The 11,523-nt window shown below is 41.2% G+C and overlaps 1 protein-coding gene and 1 long non-coding RNA gene across 2 annotated transcripts; both read left to right on the forward strand.

Annotated features, from left to right (window-relative positions):
• Positions 1 to 230: 230 nt before the first annotated feature.
• Positions 231 to 1,736, forward strand: LOC124877190. Its single transcript, XR_007040463.1, has 3 exons — positions 231 to 369; positions 1,351 to 1,449; positions 1,535 to 1,736. It is a non-coding gene; the product is annotated as an uncharacterized LOC124877190 (long non-coding RNA).
• Positions 1,737 to 4,413: 2,677 nt separating this feature from the next.
• Positions 4,414 to 11,181, forward strand: LOC124877189 (D-amino-acid oxidase-like). Its single transcript, XM_047380246.1, has 11 exons — positions 4,414 to 4,539; positions 4,993 to 5,193; positions 5,284 to 5,398; positions 5,752 to 5,828; positions 6,053 to 6,118; positions 7,009 to 7,063; positions 7,247 to 7,351; positions 7,425 to 7,507; positions 7,764 to 7,881; positions 9,962 to 10,060; positions 10,146 to 11,181. Exons 2-11 carry the CDS (start codon positions 5,000 to 5,002, stop codon positions 10,269 to 10,271), a joined length of 1,038 nt encoding a protein of 345 aa, XP_047236202.1. The 5' UTR covers positions 4,414 to 4,539; positions 4,993 to 4,999; the 3' UTR covers positions 10,272 to 11,181.
• The last annotated feature ends 342 nt before the right edge of the window (positions 11,182 to 11,523 follow it).

Below are 11,523 nucleotides of genomic sequence, written 5' to 3' on the forward strand. Positions count from 1 at the left end.
TATAGATGGGATCACACTCCTCAGCCTCCCTGTTAAGGCCTACGGCAGGGTATTGGAGAGGAGAGTCATCCGGAAGGGGCTCGGAGTAGAGCCGCTGCTCCTCCACATCGAGAGGAGCCAGTTGAGGTGGCTCGGGCATCTATACCGGATGCCTCCTGGACGCCTTCCTCTGGAGGTGTTCCAGACACGTCCCACCGAGAGGAGGCCCAGGGGACGGCCCAGGACACGCTAGAGGGACTATGTCTCTCCGCTGGCCTGGGAACGCCTTGAGCTCCGCCTGAGGAGCTGGAAGAGGTGTCTGGGGAGAGGGACGTCTGGGTGTCTCTGCTGAATCTGCTGCCCCAGCGACTCGGAAGATGATGACGAAAGGTAAAAAAACTGACATTAGTAAATCAAAATAAACAAATACATAAAAAGATAAGATAGACAGATATCATGCCTTGCAGCAGTACTAATACATCTTAAACTTGCTCACATTTTGTTATATTCCAACCACAAATATCAGTGTAATTTATAGTGATTTTTTTGTGATACAGCAAAGCACATAATGGAAGTTAATGGAAGCTGGAAGTTGAACCTCCACCCCAGTCTCAAGTCTTTTGCAGCCTCTAACAGGTTTTCTGTTAGGTTTGCCATGGATTTAATTCCACCCCATTTCCCATTAACTCTGACCAGTTTTCCAGTTGCTCCGTAAGAAAATCATCCCCACAGAATGATCCTGCCACCACCATGTTTCTCTTTGTGTTCAGGATGATGTGCATTGTTAGTTTCCCAATGCACATAACAGTTTGCATGTAGGCCTAAAAGACCAGTTTTGGTCTCATGATGTTGCAAGGCACTGTAGAAAGACACATTGAGAGTGTTGTGGAAAAAATAGTTTTTACCAAAGGATGAGATAGGTGATTGTCACTCAGTTCAGCTTTATTATACGTTGACAAAGGAGAACAGTAATCAGACATGTGTTCAAGAGCCCTGCCAAAACCGTTCTGACTAGACAAAGCAAAGGTTCTCCTTATAACAGCTTCAACAGACCTCAAGGTAATCTCCTTGCGAGCCAGACTCACAGGCATACATCATATCTCATATGTGCTCTGGAGAAGGCTGTGGAGCCATCTCTCCAACAGAACCATCTGTCCTAACTTTTGCCATAGATCAAGTCTGCAACAGAACAACAAAGAAGGGGTTTGAATACTTTTATCAGGTCATAAACCAAGGCAATTAAACAAGGCACTGAAATTTTCATCAACAAGAGACAAATGCGTTTTCGTAATTTGAGTAATAGCTTCAGTTTATTTTTACCTGAAGAATATGTTTTTTTTTTTGTCTTGATGCCATTTTTTGCCTCCTCAGCATGCAAGGATAGTAGAAGACTGGGCTGGTCTCAGGCCTGTTCGCAGCAAAGTCCGACTGGAGCGTGAAACCATACGGTCCGGCGCCTCCACGATTGAGGTAAAGCTGAGCAGAAAATTATCACTTCAGTTGTTGACGTTCGGCTATCCAGCTTCCAGAAAAAAACAATGGTGCACTCTTCCAGGTGATACACGACTACGGCCATGGCGGTTTTGGGCTCACCATTCACCGAGGCTGTGCCGAGGAGGCAGCGAGGCTGTTTGGTCAGATCGTGGAACAGAAAGGCAAACGTCCAAAAGCTCGCCTGTAGTGTTGAGTCAAGCATCAGTGATCGGCACTCCTGGTGTTCTCAACAAAACTAACAATTAAAGCTAAGATATATTCTGTCCAGGAGGCATCCGATCCTCCTGGACACCTTCCTCAGGAGGTGTTCCAGGCACGTCCCACTGGGAGGAGGCCCAGGGGATGGCCCAGGACATGCTGGAGGGACTATGTCTCTCGGCTGGCCTGGGCGTCTCTGCTGAGTCTGCTGCCCCCGCGACCTGGTTCTGGATAAAGCGGAAGATGACGAGTACGAGTACGTTTATAGATCAGTGATTTCAAATAGAATGTAAACGTTGTATAGAATAATACAACGGAAATGAGTAGAATTGAATAAAAAGTAGAACAGAACAGCATTTTGATGTTTAATGTCCCTGGGTTTTTTGATTGTCGTCTCTGTCTGCCCTTTTTGGATTTATTTGGACTCTGGACTTTGTTTTTTAAGTTTCAGTTCAGTTTATTAAATATTTATAATTCTGCATCCAAGTCTGTTTATGTTATGTCGGCTTGGTTTGAGGCCCTTATGCAGGCAACAAGAAAAGTTTGAACAGACTATTGATACAAGTAGGGGTTGGTTGTCAATCTCGCCCCTGTTATAAAATGTTTGTGTGTAAATTTTCAAAATAGTTGACACAGACTAAATTTTCATTTCACCAATACAATGGGAAAGTGAGCTCTGGATTAACGATGTTGTATATGATAGAATTTAACAAAGTAGTATAGAAAAGAAAATGGAAATGCATAGAATACAATAAACAGCAGCTGAATATCATAAAAAATCTGGAATGCAAAAGAAATGAGTAGACCAGAGGAGCAGAATAGAATACAGTAGAATAGAACAGAATAATTTATTAGTCCCTCAGCCAAAAAATACACATTGTATGAGTAGCAAAGTTAGAGGCAAACAAAACCCATAAGATAAGGACATAAAATACCAAAATCTTACAAATAAAAACTCTACAGTAGTAACAAATACAAGAATTGAACATCTATACAGCTTTAAATTTAAAAAATGTACATTCTAAGATATACCAGTTTGTTGAGGTAAAGCATACTTGTGCATGTACCTGTATACCTCAGTAGTGTTTACTTACATAACATAAAATCACAACAAAACACATAATTAGTTAAAATTCCAGCTTTTCCCACTCCTATTAGCTTTGATGCCATACTTTGGGATTTGTATAAATTTATATTGTTTCCAAGACACAGTTAAAACTTGACACCAATCTTATCGCAGACTGCTAGCTGTGATAAGAAGAGGTAACCCTAGCTGCAGCAGTTTGCAGACTATAACCACAGACATGATTGAATACATCTCTGTCTTGGTCCACCTTATAGCTGCTGTATGACTTGAATGAAGAGAATAAAAAGGGCTTAACTAGGGACTATAAAGTTTCACCATATCCTGTATGAGTTCAGTCCATTTACCATTTGCAAGTTATCTCCAGATAGGAAGCTTGAAACTTGTTTTTATCGGAATTGCACTTTAAACAGAATACAAGAATAATCAGAAACTAAACCTGAGGAAAGAACTGAAGCACCACCTGGACAATAATCACAAGCGAGATACAAAACACAACTTGGAAAACATAATCAAAATCAGAGAAAAACCCAAAACAAAACTCTACTTTTAAATCATAACAAAAAAGTCAAAAAACATTACATAAAAACAAAACAAATACATTAAAAGTAATATTTAAGCACTACGTAAAACAGAATGTTAAAATGCACTTGTAAAACTAATAATTAGCTAAGACGTAATATCATGTGACCTTTGGGGAAAAGCTGCAGTAACCAATATTGTTTTAGTCCTGATTTAAATTTTTCGGCACTTCTTAGGTTTTTAGGGAGTTGGTTGCAGAGCTGAGCAGCATAAAAGCTCAAGGCTGCCTCCCCTTGTTTAGTTGTCATCCTGGGTGTCCATCCATCTATCCATCCATATTATTTTTTATAATTATTACTGCTTTTTGTTGCAATCCAACTGACTAAAAATAGAAGCATGCACTAGTGTTTTATTTTCTTGTTTTGATAGAAAACCCTTTATTCTGGCAATGTTTTAAGATGGTAGGAGGCTGATTTGATGCCTGATGTGGATGTTAAAACGTAGGCCTGAGTCTATAACAACACCTAAGTTTCTTTTACGTTCGTTACTTTTAAGCCCCCGGAGTTTAGTTGATTGCTGATGATTGTGAGACCAAAACAATGAATTGTATCCTATATTCATTAAACTGATGGAGCAGAGCCGAGATCTGCTCAGATTCTCTTTAGTCTGTTAACTTCTATTTTAACATTTGAAAGAGAATGAACAGAATAGTGGTATCCAAACATCATATCCAAATCCAAAAAATAAATGGGGCTTTGCTTGTTTACTATATAAAAAAAGAAAGACATACAGTGTCCTACGTTTGTCATTTACCGTGGTCGAGAAAATGTTTTTTGTCTGTTTTTAGCAACAAGACCTGGACATGAGGCACTCTTTAACAAAAAAAAAATGCATGCTTAGCCAAGTTTAGTTAAAGTGTCATTGATTATTGGTTAATGGTGAATTTGTACCTCTTTAAATTGTGGTAAGGCCGCAAATGAACCCCGGCCGCACTTCGGACACTAATGGAGGTAGAAACGGGAAAAAATGTAGGTATTTAACACTATGTAAGAAGTTACGAAATTTAATGTCAGTAACTAAATTACAAGTGACGTGTGCCCTATGTGGCTACTCTGGCAGTGCTTTCAACGATAGGACGTGAACGCAACACCCTCGCAGCTGATTGGCTGCAGGCTCCGCCCTCCTCCTTGTGACAGATTGAGGCAGTGGAGCTCAGTCGGTGATTAAAAGTGACCGCTGTTCAGTAGTCACTTGATCCTAAGGTAAGACAGTAAAATAGCTTTCTTATAAACGTCTGTCCCTTGCTTTAATGAATATATTTTAACTTGGTGTGCAATCTGCAGCTCTTTCGGCATTTATTTTAATTAATAAGTTGCCTCGTTTAACCAGAAGGCATATTTATTCCACACGCCGCTCGCTGTTACATAAAAGTCTCAGCATGTGAACTGCACAAAGTTCGCAGAGCTGCAGAGGATGGCCTAATTATTTTGGTGGTTCTCGGCATACATTTCAAATTTTGCAGCCGGAGAGATCCGTAACTTTTTCTTTTCAGTGCATCTGATTTCATTCATGCACAAGTTCATTCAATAACATGCTTTGTTAAAACAGTTGCATAGAAGCCTACATAGCTTTCAAATGTTTTGTGGAGTCTTATTCATTAGTTGTGCGCAAAGCAGTAATTTCAGGCCAGGAAATGTTAATGCGTCTCGTTTCAGTGCAAAGATGCGGGTGGCAGTGGTTGGAGCTGGAGTCATTGGTCTGTCAACAGCTCAGAGCATATATGAGCATTATCACTCCATGGTCAGCCCACTGACCATTGAGGTGTATGCAGACCGCTTCACCCCTCTGACCACCAGCGATGGAGCTGCTGGCTTCTGGCAGCCGTACCTCGATGATGAGGGCAACATCCAGGAGACGTGAGTGCAGTCTCTTTTATTGTCAATATTTCTATTCTTTATCCCCAAAAGTGACAGTCAAGAAAATGTTCTGTTTGATTCTATCTTTAGAAAGTGGAATAAGGAGACCTTTGACTACCTGTTAAGCTGGCTCAGCTCACCTGAGGCTGTAAAAATGGGCATATTTCTCCAATCAGGCTACAACCTCTGCACTGAACCCCATCCAGTGAGTACTGCTTTGATCTTGCAAAATGCTCTGTTACTATAAACTTAACGATGAGACTTGGACTGGTTGAACTTTTTTACAACCTCCTAGAGCACAGCTACAATTTAACATCCTAAAGATTATTTATGCAATTATCACATTTAATTTTATTGTAGGCCGTAGATAACATCAAATGGTTTCCATCCACACTGAAGTACAGCTTTGTTCAGACAAGCAAAGGATGGTTGTCAGCAGTGGTTAGGAAACCTCAATAAAGAGGCCTCAATAAGGGTTGGGTTTGGGATGCTGTACACTCACACAAATAAGGCAATTTTGGTGTTGCATTCTCTTAGGAAACATGTTTTTGATTGCAGGAGCCCTCATTTAAGGACATTGTTCTGGGCTTTAGACCGCTCACAGAACGAGAGCTGCAAATGTTTCCTGGATACAAGTGAGTTAATGAAGAAACAACCATAAAACCATTCAAGCAGCCACTAGTATCTTTTATCACATTCCCAGTGTAACTGCAATTGTTAAAATGCAACCCACATTCTCCACTGTCACACATATGTAGAACGTAAATAATCTTTTTCTGTAGATGGGACTACACTAAACTTCCTCTTGGCATTATCTTTCAAAACTGCAGATTTCCATTAAAACTATTTATTTCTTCAGTTTTGGCTGGTTCAACACAGCTCTCATGGTGGAGGGAAAATCATACTTACCATGGCTGACCGAATGGTGAGCAAATAACTCTACGATGTTGAGTCTTATTATTAATAACTACATATTACGTTGTGTAACAAAATAACATCTGAAATCATGTAGATTGATAAGTTATTTATACTTGGAACCTGCAGTTCATTTCATTGGCATATATACATTTTTTGAAAACTTTTTCTACTCTGTACACATTTTAACTGTCTGCCTGCAATATTGACTTAAGAATACAATGCATCACAAATTTGCAACCATAAACATCAGTGCATTTTTTCTCTGGCTGTGCCTTCCTGTTATAGAGCAACACAAAGTAGTGAATGATTGTAAAGTGGAAGGAAAAAGATAGCAGCATTTTCCTTTTTTTCCAATAAGAAATCTGAAGATTGGTGTTAGCATTTGTATTTAGCTGCCATAGTTCAAAACTTTGTGAAACTAACTTTTTAATAGCTGAAACCCTTTCAGATGAGATGGAAAGGAACCCGTGAACAGCAATTTTCCAAGTCTTGCCACATATTTTTAGTTGGAATGATGTCAAAACTTTGACTGGGCCATTCCAACACATGCATGTCCTTTGATTTAAGCTGTTCTATTGTGGCTTTGATTGTGTGGTTTAGGGTTGTTATCCTACTGGAATGTGAGCCTTCCTTTGGATTTTATGTAACTCAACGCTAATGCTAAATGGTACGTCATTTTGAAGTGACAATCTGTCACCCCTGAGGTGTGGAGCTCTGCTTTACAACACAGTTTGGGTGAATTCTGAAAAATATTTGTTGCCCTGAATTTTATTTTGAAGGCAGTCTTTAAACAAGATTATATACAGTATAATATTTCCAATATGTAACATATCTTAAGTCTTGATTTTCATGGTGGTGCTGCAAAATTTTCAAACTTTTTTTTTTATGTTTTTGAAGGTTGAAAGAAAGGGGTGTAAAATTTTATCACAGGAAAATAGAGTCTTTTAAAGAGGTTAGTGTAAGCTTTTTCATTTTTACAACTTAACATTTTATCTATTTTTTGTTTGTTTGTTTTTGCGAATGCTGATTATACTCAAGTCAGAACATCCACTAATGAGGGTTGTCGGGTTTCCGTTCTCCTAAAATGTTATCTCTTGACCTGTTTTTACATTTTATTGTCCATGACTGTTTTTAGCTTTCTGATGCTGGGGTGGATGTGATAATAAACTGCACTGGGGTAAGATCCGGGGAGCTGCAGCCAGACCCGGACCTTAAACCAGGCCGTGGCCAGATTGTTAAGGTGAGTTTGAGAAGCCGTAAAGAGCCTGTTGTTTACAGAAACAACTCTTTTTACTTATTTCTCTGGGTTTCAGGTGGATGCCCCGTGGCTGAAGCATTGGATCATTACCCACAGTATCAAACCTGGAGTGTACAATTCACCTTATATCATCCCAGGGTATTTTGCAGTAACACAGCAAGCACTGCACTGCATGATCACACTGGCATTACTCTTGCACCAGTATTTGTACTGCTCAACTTTTAAACTGACTCATGCCTCAGATGTTTTTTCAGTGGGCAGTTTTGCCTCATGCTTTTCTAGTTGTGTTGATTTGTAGTTACAGACCTTGTTTGGGCTAGTTTGGGATTGTTGTGCTGTGAGGTCAGAATGTCAGACCAGATTTCATCCTCTCACAGCCCCTCTGTGTCTGCAGGAGCCGTCTTGTGACTGTAGGAGGGGTTTTCCAAGTGGGAAACTGGAGTGAGCAGAACAACTTCACTGACCATAACAACATCTGGGAAAAAGCATGTCAGCTTGAGCCAAGTCTCAAGGTGAGATGATGACAGAGGGCCAAAAAAAGGCACTTTCGTATATACTGAAGTTAATTATTGATAATGAGCCCTCTGTGGTGCGGAAGAGATTTTATACATTGCATTTAATACATTGCATACATACATTGCCTTAGACACAATAAAGTATGTAGAATGGTCGGCCGATAGTCGAACCTCTGCTTCAGGAGGAGCAGTGTGGTTTTCGTCACCGGTCCTGTTCATAACTTTTATGGACAGGATTTCTAGGTGCAGCCAAGGGCCGGAGGGGTCTGATTTGGGGACCAGTGGATTTTTGCAGATGACGTGGTCCTGCTGGCACCCTTTAGCCAAGACCTACAGCATGTGCTGGGTTGGTTCGTAGCCGAGTGTGAAGCGGCTGGGATGAAGATCAGCTCCTCCAAGTCTGAGGCCATGGTTCTTGACCAGAAAAGGGTGGCTTGTCCTCTTCAGGTTGGAGGGGAGTTCCTGCCTCAATTGGAGGAGTTCAAGTATCTCGGGGTCTTATTCACGAGTGAGGGAAGAATGGAGCAGGAGATCGACAGACGGATCGGTGCGGCTGCGGCAGTAATGGGGGCACTGTGCCGGTCCGTTGTGGTGAAGAGAGAGCTGAGCCGAAAAGCGAAGCTCTCGATTTGCCGGTCGGTCTACGTTCCTACCCTCACCTATGGCCATGAACTTTGGGTCATAACCGAAAGAACGAGATCCCGGATACAAGCGGCTGAAATGAGCTTCCTCCGTAGGGTGGCCGGGCACTCCCTTAGAGATAGGGTGAGGAGCTCGGCCATCCAGGAGGGGCTCGAAGTAGAGCCGCTGCTCCTCCACATCGAGAGGAGCCAGTTGAGGTGGCTCGGGCATCTATACTGGATGCCTCCTGGACGCCTTCCTCGGGAGGTGTTCCAGGCACGTCCCACCAGGAGGAGGCCCAGCGGACGGCCCAGGACACGCTGGAGGGACTATGTCTCTCAGCTGGCCTGGGAACGCCTTGGGCTCCCCCCGGAGGAGCTGGAGGAGGTGTCTGGGGAGAGGGACGTCTGGGTGTCTCTGCTGAGTCTGCTGCCCCCGCGACCCGGTCCCGGATGAAGTGGAAGACGACAACAAAAGGAAAAAAACTGACATTAGTAAATCAAAATAAACAAATACATAAAAAGATAAGATAGACAGATATCATGCCTTGCAGCAGTACTAATACATCTTAAACTTGCTCACATTTTGTTATATTCCAACCACAAATATCAGTGTAATTTATAGTGATTTTTTTGTGATACAGCAAAGCACATAATGGAAGTTAATGGAAGCTGGAAGTTGAACCTCCACCCCAGTCTCAAGTCTTTTGCAGCCTCTAACAGGTTTTCTGTTAGGTTTGCCATGGATTTAATTCCACCCCATTTCCCATTAACTCTGACCAGTTTTCCAGTTGCTCCGTAAGAAAATCATCCCCACAGAATGATCCTGCCACCACCATGTTTCTCTTTGTGTTCAGGATGATGTGCATTGTTAGTTTCCCAACGCACATAACAGTTTGCATGTAGGCCTAAAAGACCAGTTTTGGTCTCATGCTGTTGCAAGGCACTGTAGGAAGACACATTGAGAGTGTTGTGGAAAAAATAGTTTTTACCAAAGGATGAGATAGGTGATTGTCACTCAGATCAGCTTTATTATACGTTGACAAAGGAGAACAGTAATCAGACATGTGTTCAAGAGCCCTGCCAAAACCGTTCTGACTAGACAAAGCAAAGGTTCTCCTTATAACAGCTTCAACAGACCTCAAGGTAATCTCCTTGCGAGCCAGACTCACAGGCATACATCATATCTCATATGTGCTCTGGAGAAGTCTGTGGAGCCATCTCTCCAACAGAACCATCTGTCCTAACTTTTGCCATAGATCAAGTCTGCAACAGAACAACAAAGAAGGGGTTTGAATACTTTTATCAGGTCATAAACCAAGGCAATTAAACAAGGCACTGAAATTTTCATCAACAAGAGACAAATGCGTTTTCGTAATTTGAGTAATAGCTTCAGTTTATTTTTACCTGAAGAATATGTTTTTTTTTTGTCTTGATGCCATTTTTTGCCTCCTCAGCATGCAAGGATAGTAGAAGACTGGGCTGGTCTCAGGCCTGTTCGCAGCAAAGTCCGACTGGAGCGTGAAACCATACGGTCCGGCGCCTCCACGGTTGAGGTAAAGCTGAGCAGAAAATTATCACTTCAGTTGTTGACGTTCGGCTATCCAGCTTCCAGAAAAAAACAGTGGTGCACTCTTCCAGGTGATACACAACTACGGCCATGGCGGTTTTGGGCTCACCATTCACCGAGGCTGTGCCGAGGAGGCAGCGAGGCTGTTTGGTCAGATCGTGGAACAGAAAGGCAAACGTCCAAAAGCTCGCCTGTAGTGTTGAGTCAAGCATCAGTGATCGGCACTCCTGGTGTTCTCAACAAAACTAACAATTAAAGCTAAGATATATTCTGTATTCTGTATGTCTGAGCACCACTGACTCCATTACAACATGAGATGCCTTTTGATTATTATCAAGTCTGAGTGATTTCCCATCCTTGTAAGTTTAGTTTGTAGAAAATGCATTGATTCTAGATGATGAAAATGCTCTATTAATTTATAAATAAGAAAATCATGACTCCATTAGTAGTTTGTTTGAAAGTTTATTACCTGTAGTATCATACACATTTACATCCAGTGCATTGACACTTAACGCTGCACGATTTCTCAAACACTGGCGAGTCAGAGACATCTTCGTGGACCCATGTGTGGGTCTTGTTGTATGTTAGAATAAACAAAGTCTCTCTTTATCTCATTTTTGAATACAACCAAAAGCAAAGACAACAACCAAACCAGGTAGTTTTGTTTTTTTTAGTTTTGTTTTTTTTTACACATAATTTACATAGAGAGCATGACATCCAGTAGACATTCACAGCTGGGGTCTATGGGAGTATGGTGTCAATAGAGGAATAGCTGGGACATGACTAGAAGTCCATTTTTTAGCGATCACATGAATACTGAGGCTGAATGTCGGGATTCTTTGTCAACTTTTTATAGTCTACAAGAAGTAAACCTTAATGTTTTACTAATGCACACATCATTTTCCAGAAAACTTCCAAACATCTAAACTTGTCTCCATTTGAGGAGAAGTGCTTACATTTAGCATCTGATGCAGTTGGAGATATACTTGGAAAGGTAAAATGGCCGGTCTTCTGTTAAAGCAAAGCAAAGTATCACATAATTGTGAGGAACGAGTTAATGATTCATGGTTTTCCAAATCTTTTAATAAAAAAATCTGAAAAATGTTGTGCAATTGTTTCTACCTCCCTTTACTCTGAAACCCTTAAATAACATACAGTGGAACAAACCTGCTTCACATGTTTTCTAATTTAGTAAATACTTCCTGAAATGTATTCTTGGTATAACATCAGCTGTTCTGATGAGGCTAGAGAACATTAGTGAAAAAACAGCATTGTGAAGACCAAGGACTACACCAGACAGTCCAGGGATAAAGTTAGAGAGAGATTTAAAGCAGGGTTGGGTTATAAAACAATATCCCAAGCTTTAAAAATCTCACAAAGCACTGATCAATCCTGTCATGTAAAAATGGGAAGAGTATGGCACATCTGCAAACCTACCAAGGAATGGTC

The sequence above is a fragment of the Girardinichthys multiradiatus genome, chromosome 12 (assembly GCF_021462225.1).
Source record: "Girardinichthys multiradiatus isolate DD_20200921_A chromosome 12, DD_fGirMul_XY1, whole genome shotgun sequence".
Classification (NCBI taxonomy): Eukaryota; Metazoa; Chordata; class Actinopteri; order Cyprinodontiformes; family Goodeidae; genus Girardinichthys; species Girardinichthys multiradiatus.